General features: G+C 38.0%; 1 protein-coding gene and 1 non-coding gene across 3 annotated transcripts in view; one reads left to right on the plus strand and one right to left on the minus strand.

Annotated features, from left to right (window-relative positions):
* The window catches only part of SEC63 (SEC63 homolog, protein translocation regulator), an 82,156-nt gene that overhangs the window by 18,456 nt on the left and 37,772 nt on the right, over nucleotides 1-25,928 (plus strand). For both annotated transcript variants that reach the window (XM_032275107.1, XM_032275109.1), the window contains exons 2-8: nucleotides 7,675-7,774; nucleotides 12,312-12,426; nucleotides 14,777-14,889; nucleotides 20,059-20,120; nucleotides 20,869-20,927; nucleotides 22,035-22,085; nucleotides 24,232-24,340. In XM_032275107.1, coding sequence (XP_032130998.1) covers nucleotides 7,675-7,774; nucleotides 12,312-12,426; nucleotides 14,777-14,889; nucleotides 20,059-20,120; nucleotides 20,869-20,927; nucleotides 22,035-22,085; nucleotides 24,232-24,340 — 609 coding nt within the window. The remainder of the gene's footprint in view (nucleotides 1-7,674; nucleotides 7,775-12,311; nucleotides 12,427-14,776; nucleotides 14,890-20,058; nucleotides 20,121-20,868; nucleotides 20,928-22,034; nucleotides 22,086-24,231; nucleotides 24,341-25,928) is intronic.
* Nucleotides 7,015-7,121, minus strand: LOC116549817. The gene has a single exon (XR_004268096.1). It is a non-coding gene; the product is annotated as a U6 spliceosomal RNA (small nuclear RNA).

A 25,928-nucleotide genomic window follows, 5' to 3' on the forward strand; every position in this document is an offset into this window, starting at 1 on the left:
AACAATCTCTGGCTAGGATTGAAATCTTGAGCAAGACACTCTCTGTACTTATCTCTAGAGGCCCTTTCAGCTCAGTGAATTGTTTTTACTTTGGGGTATGTGATGTTTAAACATCCTTGTAAGTGCGTTAAGTTGCCTTTCCTTCTTAGCTAGCATTTCTTTGCTTTCCTAGTACTTGAGTTTCTCTTCCATTTTCTCTTTTTTTTACCTGCTTTTGGTTAACCTTTGCTTAGGTTATGGATTATCACTATAAGATTAAGGTTAAAAGAAAAAGGAGGACAGAGCTAACAGTGTGGTTAGTACATTAATAATGAAGCTCTTCAGGTCCTCCTCTCCCTTCTTCCCTCCTTTGCTTCCAGGTAAGTACTCAAAGATACTGCAGTGAATCTTTCTTGTTTGTTTGTTTAAATAATACTTTCAGGGGAATGGGAAAAGATAATTGTTGCCTTTTCATCGGTTTATTCTGCCAACCTTTCCTATCTTTGTTTTCCCTGTGTTCCTGATACGTAGGTCCTATTGTTTAACTTGCTTTTCATGAACCCTCTGTAGCTGTGTGTGTGTGTGTGTGTGTGTGTGTGTGTGTGTGTGTGTGTGTGAGTGTGATTTAAATCAGGGGCAATTTTGTTTTCCAGAGGACATTTGTGAATTTCTGAAGATTTTTTTGGTCTCCACTGGGGAGCTGTTCCTGGCATCTAGTGGGTAGAGATCACAATGCTGCCAAGCATCCTAAAATGCACAGAAACATTGAATTATGAGAATTGAATAGTCCAAAATGTCGGTAGTGCTGACATTGAAAAGCCCTGTTCTATAGTACTTATTTCAGTACCATAAAAGGAAAAGAAAAAGAGGTAGTATGTATATGATATAATTGTATGCAGCTCTTCAGTCAAGTATCAGCTTAAGGAAGACAGAGCTCCTGATATATTTGTGCTACTTGGTTTGCATTGGTTTGCGCTTAGATTGTTCAGGCATTGCTGAGAATCATGAACTTTGGTGGTAGAGGGGTGGTTCTGCTGTGATCTGAGGTTTTTTTGTTGTTGTTCAAGAACATTTTCAGTTGCCTTCTAGGTTCCCTTCTCCATTGCCAGAGTATGCGTAGTGGATAGGTGTAAGATGAACCCACATTTCTGTAATTCTTCTGATTTAGGTAATCTGTGATTGTGTATCCTGGGTGGTGGTGATGGTGAACAATATTTAGTCTTATGAAGCCCATATTCCGAATCCAAATGGTTCTGAACTGGCCTTGGGAATGACACATTATGGCTAACGATTCAGAATCAAGTTAAGAGCATAACGATTAAGGTTACTGGATGACTTTTGTTTTTGGTGGTCTAGAGCAGTAATTCCCAATTTTCCACTTCCAAATTACCATTTTCATGTCTTTTGTATTTTGAAATATTCTGGGAAACAACCCATGATTAAAGGGAGATTAAAAAAATTTTTTTAAAATTATTTTTATTTTTTATATTTTGAGACAATCTCGCTCTGTCACCTGGGTTGGAGTGCAATGGCATGATCTCGGCTCACTGCAACCTCCGCCTCCTGGGTTCAAGCGATTCTCTTGCTTCAGCCTCCCAAGTAGAATCATGGGTGTCCACCACCACACCTGGCTAATTTTTGTATTTTAGTAGAGACGGGGTTTTGCCAGGTTGGCCAGGCTGATCTTGAACTCCTGACCTCAAGCGATCTGCCTGCCTTGGCCTCCCAAAGTGCTGGGATTATAGGCATGAGCAACTGCGTCCCGCCTTTTTTTGACGGTTCGATTTGGTTGGTTAGTTTAATAATTAGAACTGCCTTTGCCAGTTAGGTTACATGCCGTATATTTTCTATAAATCAAATAAGCTAATCTGCAGCTTTAGGTTTTGACAAAGTATACTTGAAGTATAAGATAAAACTATTTTATCAAACGTTAAGCCATACTGGCAGAAGTGTACTTTTTATTTTCAAAAATAAGTGTTAGTTGTTTTTTTTCTTTGAGACACTGTCTCGTACCATTGCCCAGGCTGAGCTGCAGTAATGTGATCCTGGCTCACCACAGCCTCTAACTGCTAGACTCCAGTGATTCTCCTGCCTCAGTCTCCTGAGTAGCTGGGACTGTAAGCATGTACCACTATGCCCAGCTAATTTTTAAATTTTTTTTGTGGAGATAAGGTCTCCCTATGTTGCCCAGGCTACACTTGAACCACTGAGCTCGAGTGATCCTCCTGCTTCAGCCCCCTAAAATGTCAGGATTACAGGTGTGAGCCACTGTGCCCAACCATTGTAATATTCTTTCAACTTTTATGATGGCCTGAACATTTTTAAAACAAAAAAATTGGGGAGAACTTCATAGACACAGGGAATTAAAAAAGTAACTTTAAGAAGCGTATTTTGATATTCTAAGAAATGACTTACTGGGGCTGGCTGGGCACAGTTGCTCATGCCTGTAATCCCAGCACTTTGGGAGGCCAAGGCAGGTAGATCACTTGAGGTCAGGAGTTTGAGACCAGCCTGGCCAACATGGGGAAACCCTATCTCTACTAAAAATACAAAATTAGCCAGACATTGTGCTGCTTACCTAATCCAGCTACTTGGGGAGGCTGAGGCATCACTTGAACCTGGGAGGCGGAGGTTGCAGTGAACTGAGATCGCACCATTGTACACCAGCCTGGGCAACAGAGTGAGACTCCATCTCAAAAAAAAAAAAAAAGAGAACTCACTGGGGCCAGATGTGGTGTTTCACACCTGTAATCCTAGCACTTTGGGAGGTTGTGGAGGGAGGATTGCGTGAGCCCAGGAGTTTGAGACCAGCCTGGGCAATATAGAACTCGTCTCTACAAAAAAAAAAAAAAAAAAAAAATTATCGAGACATGGTGGCATGTTTCTGTAGTCCCAGCTACTCCAGCGGCTGAGAGGGGAGGATTGCTTGAGCCTGGGAGATTGAGGATGCAGTGAACTGTGATGGCACCACCGTAGCTAGCCTGACCGTGTCTCAAAAAAAAAAAAAAAAAAAAAAGACGGCGAGGCGATTTTTTTTTTTTTTTTAAACTCACCACGATGAAATATATTACATTAGGATAAAATTATGTGGGAGAGGCCGGACGTGGTGGCTGAAGCCTGTAATCCCAGCACTTTGGGAGGCTGAGGTGGATGGATCACGAGGTCAAGAGATCGAGACCATCCTGGTCAACATGGTGAAACCCCGTCTCTACTAAAAAAATACAAAAAATTAGCTGGGCATGGTGGTGCGTGCCTGTAATCCCGGCTACTCAGGAGGCTGAGGCAGGAGAATTGCCTGAACCCAGGAGGCGGAGGTTGCGGTGAGCCGAGATCGCGCCGAGCCGAGATCGCGCCGAGCCGAGATCGCGCCATTGCACTCCAGCCTGGGTAACATGAGTGAAACTCCGTCTCAAAAAAAAAAAAAAAAAAATTATGTGGGAGAACTGGAATGAAGGGCTTGTTCATAAATTTTTATAAATGTATGATGGCGGGTATGAAATTGCTGTGTTTGTAAAGCTTTCTTTGGACGCATTTAAAAGAGATGGAATTATTTTAAAATGTCAGCTTTACAGTTGCAGCAAAAACAAGAATTGACAAGTGGACCTAATTAAATTAAAAGAGCTTCTGTACAGTAAAAGAAACTATCAACAGAGTAAACAGACAACCTACAGAATGAGAGAAAATATTTACAAACTATGCATCCAACAAAGGTGTAATATCCAGAATGTGTAAGGAACTTAATTCAACAAGCAAAAAATAACCCCATTAAAAAGTGGGCAAAAGACATGAACATTTCTTAAAAGAAGAACTGTTCTTCATTTTAAGTGGGCAAGAAACATGAAAAATGCTCAACATCACTAATAAGATAAATGCAAATGAAAACCACAGTGAGATATCATCTCACACCAGTCAGAATGGCCATGATAAAAAAGTCAAAAAACAACAGATGCTAGCGAGGCTGCAGAAAAAAGGGAACACTTACACACTGCTGGTGGAAATGTAAACTAGTTCAGCCACTGTGGAAAGTAGATTGCAGATTTCTCAAAGAAGTTAGAATTGTGATTATGACCCAGCAATCCCATTACTGGGTATGTATCTGAAAGAAAAGAAATTGTTCTACCAAAAAGACATGTGCATCCATGTTCATTGCAGCACTGCTCACAATAACAAAGACATGGTACCAACCCAGGTGGCTATCAATGATGGAGTGGATAAAGAAAATGTAGTACATATACACCGTAGAATACTACATAGCCATTAAAATGAATGAAATCATGTCCTATAAAGGATGAATGCAGCTGGAGGCTATTATTCTAAGTGAATTGTTCTAAGTGAATTAATGCAGAAACAGAAAACCAAATACTGCCTGTTCTCACAAGTGGGAGCTAATCATTGGACACACAGGGACATAACAATGACAACAACAGACACTGGGATCTACTAGAGGAAGGAGGGAAGGAAGGAGACAAGGTTCGAAAAACTGTTGGATACTATGTGGTAAGCAGACAAACAGGTTTGAAGCCTTTAACTCTGGCTAACATTGCTTCACCTCTTTGGGTTCTATGATTATGGTGCTAAGAATTCACTCGGTAATACTGCTGACTGGCAGATCATCCAACATGGACAGAGTGACTGTTATAGCAAAAGCACTATATGGTTTGTGAAGCACAGCCATAGCCCAAATCTGGATTATCCCTGTAGCTTTATTATATAAAGTTCAGCTGCTGACAGCAATTATGACACATTGTTTTTTTTTTTTTTTGAGACGGAGTTTCACTCATGTTACCCAGGCTGGAGTGCAATGGCGCGATCTCAGCTCACCGCAACCTCCGCCTCCTGGGTTCAGGCAATTCTCCTGCCTCAGCCTCCTGAGTAGCTGGGATTACAGGCACGCACCACCATGCCCAGCTAATTTTTTGTATTTTTAGTAGAGACGGGGTTTCACCATGTTGACCAGGATGGTCTCGATCTCTTGACCTCATGATCCACCCGCCTTGGCCTCCCAAAGTGCTGGGATTACAGGCTTGAGCCACCGCGCCCGGCCGACACATTGTTTATATTGTTTTATGATCTTAGGATTTCCTGTTTCTATAAATATGGATAATTTCTTTAAAAATGATATGTTACTGATACTCCTAACATAATTTTTAGTGGCCATGGAAACAGTAATTTAATGAACAAGAAGTTTATAAGTGACCTTTATTTTATTCTGTTAAGTGTCTTATTAAAAAACTGTCTGGAAGAACTTGACTTGTAATAGTTCCATTGACTTGAGGTCATTCATACAGAGATTTGGAATGTGTACCATGAATATTTAGTTTTGCTGGAAATCTAACTGCAACTATGTTAATGTATAAACTGGGGCCTGTAGTTCTTACTGATTGACTTAATACTCTCCTAAAAGGTTAAGATTTCCTGTAATCCCAGCACTTTGGGAGGCCGAGGCGGGTGGATCACGAGGTCAAGAGATCGAGACCATCCTGGTCAACATGGTGAAACCCTGTCTCTACTAAAAATACAAAAAATTAGCTGGGCATGGTGGCACGTGCCTGTAATCCCAGCTACTCAGGAGGCTGAGGCAGGAGAATTGCCTGAACCCAGGAGACGGAGGTTGCGGTGAGCCGAGATCGCGCCATTGCACTCCAGCCTGGGTAACAAGAGCGAGACTCCGTCTCAAAAAAAAAAAAAGAAAAAAAAAAAAAAGGTTAAGATTTCATTTTTAGGTTGGATGAGTGGGACATACAAGGTCCCTGCACACATTATGTGGCCCTCAAGAATAAGGGACTGAAAACCACATGTACTTTCTCTTGGCCAGGAACATTAGAACATCATACCTTTGAATAGATCAGATTGCTTCATAAACAGCCTTTAGCATTGTTCTTACAAAACCTCATCAAATGTTTCCTTGATTTTATACTTGAAAGTGGGAGACTGTAGAGGCTTAATTTAATAAAATACATGTTTAAAAAATCACCAGGCTGGGTGTGGTGGCTCACGCCTGTAATCCCAGCACTTCGGGAGGCTGAGACGGGTGGATCATGAGGTCAGGAGATGAAGACAATCCTGGCTAACACAGTGAAACTCCGTCTCTACTAAAAATACAAAAAATTAACTGGGCATAGTAGCACATGCCTGTAGTCCCAGCTACTTGGGATGCTAAGGCAGGAGAATCTCTTGAACCCCGGAGGCGGAGGTTGCAGTGAGCCAAGATTGCGCCATTGCACTCAGCCTGGCAACAGAGTGAGACTCAGTCTCGAAACAAAAAACCTGACAAACAAAATCACCACCCCCTGGGTTCAAGTGATTCTCCCGCCTCAGCCTCCTGAGTAACTGGAATTACAAGCATGTGCTACCACATCTGGCTAATTTTGTATTTTTAGTAGAGACTGGGTTTCACAATGTTGGTCAGGCTAGTCCTCAACTCCTGACCTCAGGTGATTTGCCTGCTTTGGCCTCCCAAAGTGCTGGGATTACAGGCGTGAGCCACTGCACCGGGCCTTAATAGCTTTTGTCACAACTCTTACATAAACTTATTTTACATGGAATTTCACTCTGTCACCTAGGCTGGAGAGATCTCAGCTCACTGTAACTAACTAACCTCTGCCTCCCGGGTTCAAGTGATTCTCGTGCCTTAGCCTCCCGAGTACCTGGGACTACAGGCGTGTCTATTTTTTTGGATTTTCAGTAGAGACAGGGTTTCACCGTGTTGGCCAGGTTTGTCTTCAACTCCTGGCCTCAGGTGATCCACCTGCCCTCAGCCTCCCAAAGTGCTAGGATTACAGACATGAGCCACAGTGCCCGACCCCATAAACTTAAGTTCTTATGGATTTGAGAGATTTTTCCAGCTTAACACAAAATTATTAGAATTTGTGATGCTGAATTTTACTCTACTTTTTTTTTTTAAATAAAATTTTTTAAATGGTGCTTTTTGGGGGGTGAGGGTGCTCTGAGGCAGGAGGATTGCTTGAGGCCAGGAGTTCAAGACTAGCTTGGGCAACATAGCAAAACCCAGTTTCTACAAAAATTAAAAAAAAAAAAAAAGATGAATGCTTCACAGATTTGCTTGTCATCTTTGGGCGGCGGCTATGCTAATGTTCTCTGTATTGCTCTGGTTTTAGTGTATGTGCTGTTGAAGCCAGTATTCTACCTTTGTTTCAACTGCAAGTTGATTTTATGTTAGAGCTCCAAATCTAGTTTTATATCTTTATATCTAGTTTTATATCTTAAATAAATGAGATCTAAACTTTATTGATTAGAAAACATTTTGATAGGCATTACTTTTATGTTTGAGGAGTATTATTTCTGCTTAGCTTCCTTAATAAGCCATGTTTCAACTGTTTTATACATCTTGTTCCTTCTATAGCGGAGGGGAAAGAGGGAGAGAATTTCCCAGAAATTGCTGATTATAACTTACTAAATATTTTGGGTGCAAGTCAGTTTTTGCATTTTCATTAAGTCTTATGTAAAAAATGACCACCTGGTAGCTGAATGAAGTTTTCTAGATAGGTTATTTGTTCTAAATGGCAGAAATTTTAACCTATCTTGTAAAATTTTTAAAGGCTATTAGAATAGGCAGTACTTTCATGTTCCAGTAAAATATTAGCATGGTAATAAAGGTTAGTATGGTATTAACTCTGGTTTTGCCTTCATTGGGAAAAATGGTTTTTAATTCATCTTATTTTTCTTTCTTGACAGAGCAAATTCGATTAAAGAATATCAGAAAAGTATATGGCAGTTGTATGTGGTATCGCTTACGGTTATCAAAACCCCAGCCAAATATTATTCCTACAGTAAAGTAAGTAATGGATTTCAAGGAGAAAACTGCTTAATGCTTACTCTTTGCTAGGTCATATAAAATATATGTGTAATGATGAATAAGACATTGTGTCTGTAAAGAAATTGTAACCTATAGTTTGGGTAAGATATGAGAAAATGTGAGAGCAGTCTGAACAGAGTGGTTTAGAAGTTCAAGGAGAGTGTACTATTGCTGGGAATCATGGGGAAGAGAGAGATAAGTCATATCTTGAAGGGAGGACCTTGTACACCTTGTGCCAGGACTTGAATTTTATCTTAACGACTATGGGGGAATCTTTAAAAGATTTCAGAAGTAGAGCGGTAACATGAATAAGTTAGCATTTCATGGTGATAATTAAAGTTTATTGAGCAGATACTGTATGCAAGAATCTGTGCTAGGGCTTTATATGTTATCTAATTTAATTCTGTATTAACTTCAAAGTAGATGGTTTTGGTTTTTCTCAGATGAGGAAACTAAGGCTAAGAATGATGACGTAACTTGACCAAAGTCATGTAGTTAGAAGTGTTGGATCAGCGACCTAATCACCCTTTATTTTAGCAGGCCCATCTGCTTAAACAGGTCATTAACGTGTTTAATTATAGCAGACCAGTTTAATTCTGTGAGGCTATGGGGTGTACTGGTTATTAAGAGCAATGTTTTGGACATTTATCCTGAGTCACCAATTTAGAGGTAGTAGGTGAAACTGACAGAAGATGAGAGAGTTACCATTATTGCACAACTATGTCTTGTGAATTACCTACATTTATCCAGTAGATAGGAAGAGAAGATTTAGCAAAATAAATTAGTAAGAGTAGAACCAGTTATTTTAAAATCTTGATTTAAATGATAGTTTTTTCAGCATAATTTCAGGGGCCTTAGTTTTTCTTTGCAAGGTTCGACTTTGCCTAGTTTAGTTTCTTTTTTTTTTGTTTGATTTTTGTTTTTTTGAGACAGAGTCTTGCTCTTGCCCAGGCTGGAGTGCAGTGGTGCCATCCTGACTCACTGCAGCTTCAGCCTCCTTGGGCTTAGACATTCCTCCCACCTCAGCCTCCCAAGTAGGTGGGAGTACAGGCGTGTGCTACCATACCTGGTTAATTTTTTTTGTATTATTTGTAGGGATGGGTTTTCACCATGTTGCCCAGGCTGGTCTTGAACTCTTGGGCTCAAGTTATCTGCCTGCCTTGGCCTTCCAAAGTGGTAGGATCAAAGGCATGAGCCACCCTGTCCATCCAGTTTAGTTTCTTTGTAGGAGGAGGGAAATTTTAGCTTTGGTATTAAGAGTTCTTTAATGGCGTGAAACTAAAGGGAAAGTTAGTTTTGAAAAGAGTAATTTTCTATTCGCTGTTTATTCTTTGCTGTTGATTCCCATTTTAAATTAAATTTTCATAAAACAGCAAGACAAAAAGCAATCCCCCCTGCCCCCATATCTGTGGGTTTCACAGGGGAAGATTCAGCCAACTGTGAATCGAAAATATTTGGGAAAAAAGCAATAAAATTAACAATACAGCAATTAAAAGTATAAATAAACAATACAGTATGATAACTATTTCCACAACGTACATTGTATTAAGTATTATAAGTAATTTAGAAATGATTTAATGTACGTGGGATGATGTACGTAGGTCGTATGCAAATATGACATCATTTTATGCTGGGGACTTGAGCATCCATGGATTTTGGTATCTGTGGGGTCCTGGAACCAGTCCCCTGAGGATACCAAGGGATGCCTGTATTTTTGGCCTCCCAGTCTCTTGTCTGGCTTTGTTCAACACTTTGTGAGTATCTGAACTTCAGTTGTCAAGGAAACAAACTTTTATGAAGCTCTTTTAGTGATTAATAAACCCATTTACTTGAAGTACAGATTAAGGGAGTTTAGGTAATGAAGAATTAAAATATCTACTGGTAATAATTTAGATAAGGTCAGAAACCATTAAAACTTTTGCTACTTAATCTTGAAGCATTCCTTCAAAGTTAAGAAGTTGCTGTGTAATGCTTCTCTTCTGACAGCATCTGTGAAACTTAAGGCATGTAATTTTTGGAAGTTGCTTCTAAAGGTGCCACTTCAGGCTGGGCACTCACACCTGTAATCCCAGCACTTTGGGAGGCTGAGGTGGGGGCATCACCTGAGGTCAGGAGTTCGAGACCAGCCTAGCCAACATGGTGAAAACCCTGTCTCTACTGGAAATAAATAAATAAATAAATAAATAAAAATTAGCTGGGCATGGTAGTGCGTGCCTATAGTCCCAGCTACTTGGGAAGCTGAGGCAGGAGAATCGTTTGAGCCCAGGAGGTGGAGGTTTCAGTGAGCCGAGATTGCGCCTCTGCACCCCAGCCTGGGTGACAGAGCAAGACTCTGTTCCCCTTCCCAGCACCGCCGCCAGAAAAAAAGATGACACTTGAAGTTACGTACTGAAGCCATGTGTGGGGAAAATGCTTATCTTTTCAGAGGAAACAAACAGGTTTTTTTAAAAAAAAATTGAGCACAGAGCATGTGATCCATTATATTTGCTTTGGTTATCAGGAAAATAGACCATGGCTTTATTGGCTGTAGTAATTTTTATCAGCCTTGGGATTCTCTTATGAGCTTTTCCTTTCCTCGTCTCATTCCTTGGATTGCAGAGCTAGATGCTCCATGTAAAACATCTAACATAGGATTTAGCGTATCCTAGGTGTTTTGTTCCTTTTGCCTTGTTTGGTTTTAAATCTTGGTTTTTTGTTTTTCAGTTTCATTTTATCTTCATTTTGTGAGCCTTGTTAGCCTTTTGGAGGAGTTGGAAAAACAAGAGGATTTAATTTGTGTGGGAATAAAGCATATTTAAAATTGTTTTTTAATCATATTGAGGCTATTACCAAATTTTAGGTTTAAAAAGTGTTAAAAAAAAGTTTGCTATTGAAGGTTGGGCGCAGGGCGCATGCTTAATCCCAGTTGGGAGGCTGAGGTGGGAGGATTGCTTGAGCCTGGGAGGTCGAGGCTGCAGTGAGCCATGATCATGATTTAAAAACAGGTCACTCAAGTTTTGTTTGATTTGGCCTCTTAAGATTTATTTGTTGTCTTTGTCTAACAGTTCTTTCTTAGTATAACAAATTGTCATACAAAGGGTGTAAAAAATAAAAGTCATTCAGTTTCGTCACCTAAAACTAGTAATTATTAAGATAATTGTGTACTTATTTATAATTTTTATATACATAGAGTTTGAAAGCTATTTTGTAAATTTAACAATATAAGATAGACAGTCATCCACAGCAAATATTTTTAGTGGCTAGAAAGTATTTTCACTATAGAGGTTGGGCACGGTGGCTTATGCTTGTAATCCCAGCACTTTGGGAGGCTGAGGCAGGTGGATCACTTGAGATCAGGAGTTTAAGACCAGCCTGGTCAACATGGTGAAACCCTGTCTCTACTAAAAATACAAAAATTAGCTGAGTGTGGTGGCATGCTCCTGTAGTCCCAACCTGTAGTCCCAGCTACTTGGGAGGCTAAGGCAGAAGAATGGCGTGAACCCAGGAGGCGGAAGTTGCTGTGAGCTGAGATTGTTCCACTGTGCTCCAGTCTAGGCGACAGAGAGAGACTCCATCTCAAAAAAAAAAAAAAAAAAAAGTCCATTGAAAGTACCAAATAAACTGATGGTACATCTCTACAGGGAAATACTTTCTCTTATTTACATCTGTGACTGCTGTTTTACACTTTATATACTTAACTTTTTCTAAATTTTTTTAGGTCAAGTGGATTGATAGAAAAACAGTCTGTATTTCTTTAGGGCTTTTAATGCCTTATTGCCAGATATTATTTTACAGTATATAGTATATGAGAGTTTTTCTTTAACCACTCCAGTGCTTTTTAAACTTTTTCATATTTTTACTCAATAGAACACACTGGAGGGAGCAGAAAATTGTTCATTTTCAAATTATATGTTCTTTTATACTTTTATTTTAGCCTATTCCGAACATCTTTCTATAAGTACTGGCTACAAAATGTTGCATTGTGTGGCTGGCTTGTGGTTGATTTAATTAATGATTTCTCTAAAAATGGTTTATTAAACCAGTTCCTATGAATGGGCACTTAGGTTGTTTCCAGAGTTTTACTACTATAAACAAGGCTGTGTATTTATTTTTGCACATGTGACCAATTGTTTTTCCTAGTTTATCTTAATAAAAGTGTAATTACTATGTCAGAATAATTCTTTTTTACATTAAATGATTTACTTAGTATTTATATATTTTGATCTAATTTAATGGGTCCAATAAGTTAATAAGTTGAATTCACTTCTGTATTTAAAATTGTGCAAATAGCAACTGAGAAAATCTATGACATAATAGACACTGTACTGGATTATAAAGAATGCAGAGGTGAAAAAGACACTGCCCTTGCTGTAACAGGAGCTTGCAGCCCAGCAATTGTAGAATTTGAGTCAGTAGCATAGTGATATGGTACTACTTTAGAGTTTTTGCCTTGACCTTGCCATAATATCTTGAGACTCTTAAAGGAAGGCTCTGCAGATGTATTTGTTTATGATTCACTTATCTTTTTCCTAAACAGGAAAATAGTTCTGCTTGCAGGATGGGCATTGTTCTTATTCCTTGCATATAAAGTTTCCAAAACAGACCGAGAATACCAAGAATACAATCCTTATGAAGTGTTAAATTTGGATCCTGTAAGTAGTATTTTTATATAATGCACATTAGTTTAATGATTCCGTGAAAATGCCAGAAGTCCTCATTCTAAAAGAAATTGTCCATTCCTATAGAAATCAGACTTTGGTCAGTTTAATTTTTTATTAAAATAAGATGTTTAATCTACTCTATTATTCTAATTTTTAAGCTGTAACTGTTGATATGTTATTAATAATTGGTTTTCAATTGCTAAAATATAAGAATATTTGAAGATGAGAAGAGAGGTTAACATTTTTTAAAGGCGTATTTTTAAGAGAGATCTGTAATATTGGTTAATGCAAAGTTAAAACTGCGAAGTTAATTTGTGTTAGTTGAATGATAAAAATCATATGACCTTGTATTCATTGACAATTAAGCAGTGTGGTAAAGTCTAGGTGGGGGGTCTTATAAAGAGCCAATAGCCACGGTCGGTGGCTTACGCCTGTAATCCCTAGCACTTTGGGAAGCTAAGGTGGGAGGATCGATTGAGGTCAGGAGTTGGGGCAACATAGTAATACCCAGTCTCTACTAAAAAAAAAAAAAGGCTGGGTGTGGTGGCAACATGCCTATAGTTCTAGCTACCTGGGATGCCAAAGTGAGAGTATAGTTTAAGCCAAGAGGGTTGAGGTTGGAGTGAGCCATGATCCATGCCATTGCGCTCTAGCCTGGACAGCAGAGCGAGACCCTGTCTTTTAAAACTAAAGTGAAACTAGTGTAATTAATATCATTGTCATAGAAATTTAGGTTAACCTTGAGTCTGTCCCTTAGCTGATCTTTTGATTAAACCTGATTAATGGGTCCCAAATAGAAAGCTAGTCTTTTGGCCAGCCACAGTGGCTCATGCCTGTAATCTTAGCATTTTGGGAGGCTGAGGTGGGAGGATTGCTTGAGGCCAAGAGTTTGAGACCAGCCTAGGCAACATAGGGAAACCTTCATCTGTACAAAAAACTAACAAAATTAGCTGAGCGTGGTGACACATACCTGTGGTTCCAGCCACTGTGGAAGTCAGGGCTGCAGTGAGCTGTGAGTGTACCACTGCACTCCAGCCTAAGCGACAGAGCAAGACTGTCTCAAAAAAAAAAAAGTCTTTTGGGTTTATCAGTAGAATTGTTAGAACTGAAATTAATGCTAGAGATCATATAGCCTTTTATAAAAATATATAATTTTTTAAACCTGGGAGCATATATTCAAGTTGCCCTGAGTATATGTATGTACTCCCTATTTATTAATTTTTTTGAAAAAGACAGTGAGACCTGGAAAATTTGTGTCTTGTCTGGAGTTCCAAGCTTCTTACTTAGTAGCCAAGCTCAATCTAGTGCTCTGTTTTCTCCCCTATACCACTTACTTTTGCTTCAAGTCTTTGCTCAGGAGATGGCTTGATCCAGACATTCATATAGTACAAACTAAGGAGGGTCTGTGCCTAGTGTACTGTGTGGCACATAGTAGTTGCTCAATAACATACATATATTGGACAATGTAAGTGTTTTTATTAAAAAAATATATAGGATGAATGGTGGGCATGATGGCTTACACCTGTAATCCCAGCACTTTGGGAGGCCGAGGAGGATGGATCATGAGGTAAGGAGATCAAGACCATCCTGGCTAACACGGTGAAACCCCGTTTCTGCTAAAAATACAAAAAAATTAGCCGGGCGTGGTGGCAAGTGCTTGTAGTCCCAGCTACTTGTGAGGCTGAGGCAGGAAAATTGCTTGAACCCAGGAGGTGGAGGTTGCAGTGAGCTGGTATCGTGCTACTGCACTCCAGCTGGGCAAGACTGAGACTCTGTCTCAAAAAAAAAAAAAGTATATATATATATGTGTGTGTGTGTGTTTGTATATATATGTGTGTGTGTGTGTGTGTATATATGTGTGTGTTTACATATATGTATATATATATTTATATTTCATCCTATATATTTTTTCCATAAATTTAATCATATATGTGTGTATGTATACATATATGTGTATATATATGTGTGTGTGTATATATGTATATAAAAATAAAAATATATACATATATGTACGTATATATAAAAATAAAAATATATACATATATACATATATATGTATATATACGTATATATACACACACACATATACACAAATTATATGTATATATGCACACGTATATATATTATATATAATACGTGTGTATATATATGTACATATATATACACACATATATATATATACACACACATATATAATTAAATTTATGGGAAAAATATATAGGATGAAAATGGATTTTGTCTTTCTCAAAATACTGAGTAGTTCATATTTTAAGTTCAAAATAGGATTATTTCTTTACAAAATTGTGCTTATTTGTGCTAACAGAAAGCTTTTTTTTTTCAGGGAGCCACAATAGCAGAAATTAAAAAACAATATCGTTTGCTGTCACTTAAATTTCATCCAGATAAAGGAGGTGATGAGGTTATGTTCATGAGGATAGCAAAAGCTTATGCTGCGTAAGTATCAGGATCCATTACAAATTTTTAAGAATGGTACAGGTAAGCCAAGTGCAGTGGCTCATGCCTCTAATCCCGGTACTTTGAGAAGCTGAGGCAGGAAGATCATTTGAGCCCAAAATATAAAATAATTTTTTTTTTTTTTTGAGACAGAGTCTCACTGTGTCACCCAGGATGGAGTGCAGTGGCACGATCTTGGCTCACTGCAACCTCCGCTTCCGGGGTTCAAGCAACTCTCCTGCGTCAGCCTCCCCAGTAGCTGAGACTACAGGCACGTGCCACCATGCCTGGCTAATTTTTTTTAATTTTTAGTAGAGATGGGGTTTCACCGTGTGAGCCAGGATGGTCTCAGCCTCCTGACCTCGTGATCCGCCTGCCTTGGCCTCCCAAAGTTCTGGGATTACAGGCATGAACAAAAATAAAAGAATTAACCACGTGTGGTGTTGTGTGCCTGTATTCCTAGCTACTTCGGAGGCCGAGGTGTGAGCATTGTTTGCACCTGGGAGGTCAAGGCTGCAGTGAGCCATGACCATGCCACTGCATTGCAGCTTCAATGACACAGCAATACTCCCTCTCTTAAAGAAAAAAAAAAAAAGTTAGTTTTCTGTTTTAATAAAATAGTAAAGTAGTTTTCGTATACTTTTTCCAAGTGCTTACTTCATGTTGAGTCTGTTATTTAGGGTACTACACAGCAGCCATAATGTGGTAACTTAATTTAATTAAACTTTAATTTTTGCCACGTAAACTTGGTTTGACTAAATTAAGTGGTGAATGATAAGTTAATTGAGCTATTTTATTAGCATCTTGATTAGAGGAGGGAATACTTAGATCTTGTTCTCATTTCTAGATTTTTGTAAATTCGGCTTGATCTATTTCTCTTGTTTTGGCAATTTGTAATCTCATGTAAGCTATTTAAAGACAAGTGTAATTTTTACTTTTAAGTACTTTGTTTTTGGTGTCTTTTTCTTTTTATAATTCTTCACACAAGATTATTCTTAGTTAATAACTACTGTACTTGTTGAGATGTGGATTTTTAAGGTCTTGTTCTTTACTGCTCAGAAAGTTTCTTCATGAATCTTTTCAGAACTTCCAAATCATTTTCCTTGTTGGCTTAGATGCAGACATAGGTAAGGTGCATCGTTATTGTGAGATAGATATACTCACATATACATTATATGCACACATATATGTCTGTGTATTTATAAAGTTTGAGGAACATTTGTGCAAACTTTTGGGAAGCAGGATAGAGTATGTAAAATTATACGCAGTGATTTCTTGGGTATTAATCTTCCAAGAGATAAAAATTAATCAGATTCTTCAGGACTCTTGATAAGTACATCCCCACAGAGCTCTTATGTTGAATGAAAGAGTAAAATATGAGATTGTTTTTTGAGGACTCAGTGATGTATAATTTTGTGAACTCATTTTAAACATTTTAGTAAATACAAGCATACTTCAGAGTTACAGTTTCAGTTCCAGTCTCCTGCAATAAAGCAAATATTACAATGAAGTGAGTCACATTCATTTTTTTGTTTCCCACTGCATCTAAAAGTTGTGTATACTATACCATAGTCTTACTAAGTGTGCAGTAGCCTTATGTCTTAAAAAACAATACATACCTTAATTTAAAAATACTGTATTGCTAAAAAATGCTCGTAATCTGAGTCTGACAAATTGCATTATTTTTGCTCATGGAGGGTCTTGTCTTGATGTTGATAACTGTTGACTGATCATGATAGTGGTTACTGAAGGTTGGGCTGGCTGTGCCAATTTCTTAAAATAAGACAGAAATGAAGTTTACTGCGTCAGTTAACTTCCTTTCATGAGAGATTTCTCTGTAGCATTTGATGCTGGTTTGATAGTATTTTACCCACAGTACAACTTCTTTCAAAATTGGAGTCAGTCCTCTCACATCCCACCACTGCTTTATCAACTAAGTTTATATAGTATTCTAAATCCTTTATTGTCATTTCAACAATGTTCATAGCATCTTCATCAGGAGTAGATTCCATCTTAAGAAACTACTTTCTTTGCTCAACTGTAAGAGGCAACTCATCTGTTCAAGTTTGATCGTGAGATTGCAACGATTCAGTCACATCTTCAGGCTCTACTTCTAGTTCTCCTGCTGTTTCTAGCACATCTGTAGTGACTTCCTCTACTGAAGTCTTGAACCTCTCCAAGTCATCCATGAAGGTTAAAATCAACTTCTACCAAAGTCCTCTTAATGTTGACATTTCAACCTCTTCCCATGAATCACAAATGTTCTTAATGGCATTTGGAATAGTGAATTATTTCCAGAAAATTTTCAACTTACTTTACCAATCCATCAGACGCATCACTTTGTCTTTAGCAGCTATAGCTTTACAAAGTGTGTGTGTGTGTATGTATGTATGTATGTATTTTGAGATGGAGTCTCACTCTGATGCCCAGGCTGGAGTGTAGTGGTGTGATCTTGGCTCATTGCAACCTCTGCCTCCTGGATTCAAGCAATTCTCCTGCCTCAGCCTCCCAATTAGCTGGGACTACAGGCATGTGTCACCATGCTTGGCTAATTTTTGTTTTTTTTAGTAGAGACAGGGTTTTATGTTGGCCAGGCTGGCCTTGAACTCCTGACCGCAAGTGATCTGGCCACCTCAGCCTCTGACATTGCTCAGTGCAATGTGTGTATATTAAATAATAAGACTTAAAAGTTGAAATTACTTTTTGATCTGTGGGCTGCAGAATGAATATTGTATTAGCAGGTGTGAAAACAACATTAATCTCTTTTTATAGCTCCATCAGAGTTCTTGAATGACCAGGTGCATTATGAATGAGCAGTAATCTTTTGAAAGGAATAATTTTTTTCCTGAGCAGTAGGTCTCAATGGTGGGCTTAAAATATTCAGTAATCCATGCTGTCAACACATGTGCTGTCATCCAGGATTTGTTCTTCTATTTATAGAACAACAGAATAGGTTAGGCATAGATCTTAAGAGCCCTAGGACTTTCGGAATGGCACATGAGCATAGGCTTCAAGTTAAAGTCAGCCATGGCATTGGCCCCTACCAAGAGAGTCAGCCTGTCTTTTGAAGCTTTGAAGTCAGGCATTTATTTCTCTCCAGCTGTGACAGTCCTAGATGGCATATTTTTCCAATATAAGGCTATTTCATCTACATTGAAAATTTGTTTAGTGTAGCCACCTTCATTGTGATCTTAGCTAGATTTTCTATATAACTTGCTGCAGCTTCCAAATCAGCACTTGCAACTTCACGTTGCACTTTTGTTGTGGAGAGGGTTTTTTTTGGAAAATCTCATGAACCAACATCTGCTAGCTTCTGCAGCTCCCTCACCTCTCTCAGCCTTCGTAGACCTGAAGAGAGTTAGGGCCTTGCTTTGGATTAGGCTTTGGCTTAAGGGAATGTTGTGGCTGATTTGATCTTCTATCCAGACCACTGAAACACTCTTCAAATCAGCAACAAGGCTGTTTCACTTTCTTATCATTTGTGTGTTCACTTTTAAGTTTCTTTATCTTTGAATTCACAACTTGACTGTTGGCACAAGAAGCCTGGCTTTTGGCTTGTCTTGGCTTTTGACATGCCTTCCTCACTAAGCTTAGTCATTTCTAGCTTTTAATTCAGAGTGAGAGATGTGTGAGTCTTTCTTCTGTTTGAACATTTAGAGGCCATTTTAGGGTAATTTGCCCAATTTGAATCTTGTTGTTTTTAAGAGAATAGGGAGGCATGAGGAGAGGAAGAGAGATGGGGGAATGGACAGTCAGTGGAACATTTGTAACACATATGTATTAAGTTCTTTTTCTTCTGCAGGTGCACTTTGTGTCCCAACCCCCCAATGATAATAGTGATGTCAAAGATCACAGATCACATATCACTGTAACAGATAAAACAACAGTGAAAACATTAGATACCTTATGAGACTTACCAAAATGTGACAGAGGGACATGAAGTGAACACATGCTGTTGGAAAAATGGCACTGATAGAATTGCTTGTTGCAGGATTGCCTCAAACCTTCAATTGGTAAAAAACATGACTATCTGCAAAGTGTCATAAGAAGTTTTCTTGTAATTGGATTCTCAGTTATAATAGCAAATTGTGAAAGTGGCATGTGATTGTCAGAAGTTTGGGAGATATTACCTTACTTATTTTTGTACTTAGTAAAGGATATTGACTATGTCCCTTCTTTCCTCTTGTTTTGTGGCTTGCTGTTATCTATGTGAATTACTATATGATTCTGTAATAAAGCAGTGCCATTAGGACTTCTGAAATGTGTACTACATTTTCTGCATAGCGCTTGTCCTTGAGATTGCTATCTTTTACCAATTGGTCTCCAAGAATGTCTTCCTTATTATGTTATTGGTCATTTTTTAGTGTATGTGTGTGTGTCAGGAGGGTCTGCCTTATATTCCTTAACTACATTGTAAATTTTTCTAAGGAATTGGAATATTAACATCTTCACTGGGAACTGGAATGAAACCATTCTTGACTCTATACCTTGAGCCATTGTCAAAGTCAGGGGTTATATTTTAGGTGTCTAAAAATCGCTCTAACTTTCTTACCACCTGGGTTAGGAAGCTGCTGTTTAGGAGAAATTTCCCTAGTTCTTCTGGCAGTTGGCTTAGGAAAAAATTATGAACTTAGCACGGTGCAAATTACCTTACCCACAGCAATGGAGTTTTACGTGTGGTGTTCATTTGTTTCTTTCAGAATGTGGTGCTATTGTTTTGTAGGGAAGCTACCATTATGAATTAAGTTTATGTTTAAAAAAATACATATTTATCATTATTGATGTGTAAACATGCTCATTGAAGAAATTTTGGAAAATATATTTGGAAAATACTTTGAGAGTATAAGGAAAAAAAATCCCCTACAATTCTCCCTGCCTTCTTGGAAAATGTAGTGGCCTTTAAAGTTTTTTCTGGTTGAACTGGCTAAGCTTGAGAACCATGGGCCAACCAGGAATTAGCATCAATGTGGAGTAGTTAGTATTTTCTGTTAATGCACCATTTCTTGCTCCTCCCTTTCCCTTTCTTCTGATTTCGGAGAGACTTTTCTTGATTCACAAAATCAGTATCTTCTAAGAAATAAGTTGGTTGGCTAATGGGGTTTGTCTATATGAGTACTTATTTTTCAGATGTGGCTTTCTAATTTTGCAACTTGGTTCTTTTGTTGCTAGTTTAACTGATGAAGAGTCCCGGAAAAATTGGGAAGAATTTGGAAATCCAGATGGGCCTCAAGGTGTGGTAAATGATGATTTTAAAATATTGGCAATATGGTATATATTTTTTAAATGTTAACCAGATTAAAGGAATAATTTTATTTTCTTACCGAACTTACAATCACCATGGAGTTTAACATAGATTAAATTGAGCTCTCATTAATTTTTGTTTTCTTTTTTCTTTTTTCTTTTTTTTTTTTTAAGACAGGGCTTCACCATGTTGGTCAGGCTGGTATTGAACTCCCGACCTCAGGTGATCCACCCGCCTTGGCCTCCAAAGTGCTTGGATTACAGGCGTGAGCCACTGTGCCCAGCTTTATTATTTTTTTCTAAAGACTAGTTTAAAAGATATAATTTAAGTTGATTTGGAGAGAAAAGTAATCTCTATCATTTCCAATTACTAGTTGGTAAAAATTTGGAGCAAAAAAATGTATTTTTCTTTACTGACTTCACATTTTCCCATGTGTTCATAGTGTTTATGTAAACTCAGGACATATAAAATAGTTTATATTTTCTTGAAAGAAGGAATTTGTACTTACACAGGATTTCTTTTTCCTTCTTGAAAAATTGTAAGTTTCAGATATAAACTATATCCCTAAACTTTTATGTAATGGGGACCTACTAAGAAGATAATCTTTCTCAAAGTTTTTTTTTGTGTTTGGGGGAGAGTTTTGAGATATATTTATTTAGAGATCCCAAATATATTTAATATACTTATTAAAACTAAAAGTAGAGATTCTTCAGAAACTGATGTTTTTTCTGTTTCAGCCACAAGCTTTGGAATTGCCCTGCCAGCTTGGATAGTTGACCAGAAAAATTCAATTCTGGTGAGTGCATTTAAATAATTCACATTAGGATGTATTAGACAAAATTTTTGTTGTGTACAATCTGTCTTGGTAAATAAGAAGAACTATTACAAAGACAATACTGGTATGCTATTTATTTATTTTTGAGACAGAGTCTTGCTCTGTTACTGCCCAGGCAAGAGTGCAGTGGCTTGATCTCTCAGCTCACTGCAACCTCCGCCCCCCGGGTTCGAGTGCTTCTCCTGCCTCAGACCCCTGAGTAGCTGGGATTGTAGGTGCCTGCCACCATGCCTTGCTAATTTTTGCATTTTTAGTAGAGATGGGGTTTTGCCATGCTGGCCAGCCTGATCTTGAACTCCTGACCTCAAGTGATCTGCCTGGCTTGGCCCCCCGCAGCTGTCTAAAAGCTGTCTTTGAAGCAATAAAAACAAAATCCACACAGTCTGTAATTTGTTTTGAAAATGGCTATTAAGTTATTTTGTGGCAGATTAAAACTGGTTACCTTTAAGGAGTATACAGTTGCAGCATAAGCTTGTTTGTTACGCTTCTGGTTATTAGAAATAGTTGAGAAGGAATTGTTACTACCAGATTTAGGATCAAATAACAGGAGAAAAATCAGTAGATAAAAATTGCTAGTAAACAGCATTGTGAAGTGGCTCCTGATGTTTAGCTAAAGGAACCCTTCACCAGGGACTACTTATCTCATTTATTTCCAAGGCACGAACTACTTATAGGTTGTGGATATATAAGTACCTGCTGACTGGAAGAGAAATGTAACTTACAAAACTATTTTGCTGCTGTTAATCTATATTGTGTCAGTAAATAACAAAAGGTAATTTATTATAGTGGATATGAACATAGACTCTAGAGCCAAACTACCTGAGTTCAAATCCTGGCTGTACAATTTACTAGCTGTGTCCTAGGACAAGTTATGTAACTGATACGTACTTCAGGTTTTCTACCTACAAAAGAAAGGTAATAATGGTACCTTCTCTTGGAGTTGAACAAGATAATACATGAGGAATGCTTTCAATAGTGGCTCCCCCATTGTAAGTCTCAAAGTAAATTCATGGATGTCGTTTTAATTTACCTGATGAAGGCTATAATTCTTTTTCTCTTCACTTCTAGGTTTTACTTGTATATGGATTGGCATTTATGGTTATTCTTCCAGTTGTTGTGGTAAGTTCTAGCTCTTTAACAGTTTTTTGGAAAGGGGATTGACATGTTTCCAAGTCTCCCTGTAAGATTTTTAATTTGTGTTAGAATATAACCCACTGATCCTTGAAATTAAGAATCTTGTTGGGTGAGACAGCTCATACCTGTAATTCCAGCACTGAAGCTGAGGTAGGTGGGAGGATCGCTTGAGCTTAGGTATTTGAGGTTACAGTGAGCCATGACCCCACCACTGCACTCCAGCTTGGGCCACAGAGTGAGACCTCAACTGAAAAAAAATTACACAACTGTACTTTTAAAGGTCTTCTAAAAGTGACATTACTTGAGCATGTTAATGTGTGTATCCTCTCAATTCAAAAGTTACCCACAATTGGCTGGGCGTAGTGGCTCACTCCTGTAATCCCAGCACTTTGAGAGAATGAAGTGGGCAGATCAGTTTAGGGCAGGAGTTCGAGACCAGCCTGGCCAAAATGGTGAAACCCTGTCTCTACTAAAAATACAAAAATTAGTCGAACATGCGGTTTGAACCCAGGAGGCAGAGGTTGCAGTGAGTCGAGATCATGCCGCTGCACTCCAGCCTGAGTGACACAGTGAGACTCTGTCTCAAAGAAAAAAACAAAAATCACAAAAGCTACAACTGAGGTAACACAGACATGTATGTATATATATATATATATATATATACATGTATGTGTATATGTATTTAGGTATATATATTTTAAATACAGGAACTGTCCATTTTAATTTTATTTGTTATTTTTGAGATAAAGTCTTGCTGTAGTGAGGTGGTGCAAACATGGCTCTCTGCAGCTTCTACCTCCTGGGTTCAAGCAAATCTTCCCACCTCAGTCTTCCAAGTAGCTTGAGACCACAAATGTGTACCCCCATGCCCCACTAATTTTTCTGATTATTTTGTAGAGATAGGGTCTCACCCAGGCTGGTCTTAAACTCCTGGGCTCAAACGATTATCCTGCCTTGGCCTCCCAAAGTACTAGGCTTATCAGTGTGAGCCACCATGCCTGGCTGACACAGATATATTTAAAGTTTAAAATGAAAGTCTTCCTGCACTGCCACCCTCAGCTTCATTTATTTAAGAATCATTGCTAAATTTGGTATTTTCTCTTTCAAATTTTTTCTATGCATTTATGTACACACATTCACTTGAAAAAGAATCTTTAATGAGATTTTACTGTATGCATTATCCTGTTACATATTTTGCTTAATATATTGGGAATGCAACATACAAAACAGCCTCATTTTTTGAAATAGCTGTATAATGCTATAATATGGAGATAACATACAATTTATGATTTTTACCATTTATTACTTTTGTGACTTATGTCCTTTCTGATCCTGGAGTTCCTTTTAGTCACGTGGTGAGCCTAATAGTTAAGTTGTCTTGCCTTCTTCAAGGGATTGTTGTGAGGATCCAGTCATATTAGTTAATATGAATGAAAGCGTCATGTCACCTGTAAAATAATGCCTACATTTGTTTATTAAATATTTATTGAAGACACGCTGTATGTGTCAGGAACCAGCTTGGTGCTTATAGCAGTGGGTAGTTTTATTCCTTTTTTGTCTTTAAGAAACTTCTATCCAAAGTATAAATGTTTTAATCATATATCTGCAGTGACTTAGGTTAGTGTTTAGGCTTCAGGCAATATAAATATTTGCAAAAGAAACTACTTGAAATATGCAACAAAGAGGTACTTATTGTAAGTCTCAGGTATTTTTATTGGTTTATGAACATTTAGGATATTTGACCAAAAACATATTTTGCATCAAACTTAACATTTTTCAGGGGTTTGTTTTGCTTTTTTTTGAGACAGAGCCTCCCTCTGCCACCCAGGCTGGAATGCAGTGGTGTGATCATGGCTACTGCAGCCTTGACCTCCTAGGCTCTAGCCGTCTTCCCACCTCAGTTTCCTGAGTAGCTGGGAGTAGAGGCGTGTGCCACCATGCCTAGCTAATGTTTGCATTTTCCTTTTTCTTTCGTCTCACTATGTTGCCTAGGCTGGTCTCAAACTCCTGGGTTCAAGCAGTCCTCTCACCTCAGCCTCCCAAAGTGCTGGGATTATAGGCGTGTGCCACCTTGCCCAGGGTATCATAGTTTTTGTACTTTCTTTCTTGTTTAATTTTATTTGTGTTTTAGGGCTCTTGGTGGTATCGCTCAATACGCTATAGTGGAGACCAGATTCTAATACGCACAACACAGATTTATACATACTTTGTTTATAAAACCCGAAATATGGATATGAAACGTAAGTAAACTTAAGTAACTTTGCTATTAGTCACATTATTTTGTAACTCACTTATGTGGTGGGGCTGACATATATTTCTTAACTCTGTACTGGTGAAATTCCATTGTATAGTTTTGTAGATAAATTATATAATTAAAGCTAGAAAAAAATGCCAGTAGCCTTATCACATTTCTTAATTTCCATTTCCATTATTCACTTTTACTCATATATTTCATCAGAAATTTTACTATAAGCCTTTATGCGTGCATATTTTGTAATATTAGCTAACATTTATTATTTGTTGTATGCCAGGCACAGCTAGGGACTGTACATGTCTCGAATCATTTAATTTTTGCTCTGCTTCCATAAGTAAGTGCTGTTTTAAAGTACATCTTATAGATGAGGAAACTGAGGCACAGGAAAGTAACACAATCGAGGATACACAGTAAGTGATATCCAGGATTGAACCCAGGCAGTCTGGTTCTTGAGCCTTAGACGATTACGTCATACTGTATTAATTGTAGTAAAAATAAAAAGTCTTAGGTGTGTTGAAAGAAAACTGCTACAATATTTCATTTCCAGTTCTTATTTAAAAATTTCTTAAGAAAAAAATCCTATTTTCAGTACTTTCTTTGATTCTATAAAGCAAACTTCGTAGTTTATCCCTGGGAGATACAGTGTTGCCTTTCAGAATGATGACTCTGCAAAAATCACAGATGCTTCTCCATTCTTTCTTTTTAAAAAAAAGAATGTAAGTTTTAAATTGTGTTTCTGGGACCAAAATGGACTTTTCTGTATTTGGATTTGGCAGTTTTACTAATTTTCTTACTGATGGTAGACTTCTCATGATCATATGACTGTGTGTGAACAGATTTTATATTTCTGGATGAGTTAATACTACTTTGCTATAATTGAAAATATTACTCTTCCTAAGGCTGGATTGAAATGTTAATATAGAAACTTACTCCCTTATGAAAATGTTTCATGTTTATAATTTTAAGTGTACTTTTTGCTTTAATCATCTTGATTTCTGTGTCTTTTCTGATGGTGGTAGCCTTACACAGTTTTGTCAGAGAAGCATTATTTAGCTGGTGGATTTCTTTACACATTCTTGGTTACTTTAGCTGTTTTAGGAATGGTTGTTACCAAGTAAACATTTGAGGGTAGTATTAGTAATAGCTCACACAAGTACTGTGCTTGCAGTGTGTCAGGCACATATGAAGAAACTGAGATAAACAGATATGAAGAATATTGTCCTAGGTCATTTAGCTGGGAAGTGACAAAATACCACGGTCTATGCATTTAACTTCTATGCTATCCTGCCTTTTGTGAGTACATTACACGGTTTTTTTTTTTTTCTTTTTTTTTTTCTGAGACAAGAGTTTCACTGTGATCTCCCAGGCTGGAGTGCAATGGTGCGATCTCAACTCACTGCAACCTCTGCCTCCTGGGTACAAGTGATTCTCCTGCTTCAGCGTCCCAGGTAGCTGGGATTACAGGCATGTACCACTATGCCTGGCTAATTTCTGCATTTTTAGTAGAGACCGGGTTTCATCATATTGGCCAGGCTGGTCTCAAACTGACTGGTCTCGAATTCCTGACCTCATGA

This window comes from Sapajus apella, unplaced genomic scaffold (genome assembly GCF_009761245.1).
Source record: "Sapajus apella isolate SASKATOON/1434 unplaced genomic scaffold, GSC_monkey_1.0 scaffold6, whole genome shotgun sequence".
NCBI lineage: Eukaryota > Metazoa > Chordata > Mammalia > Primates > Cebidae > Sapajus > Sapajus apella.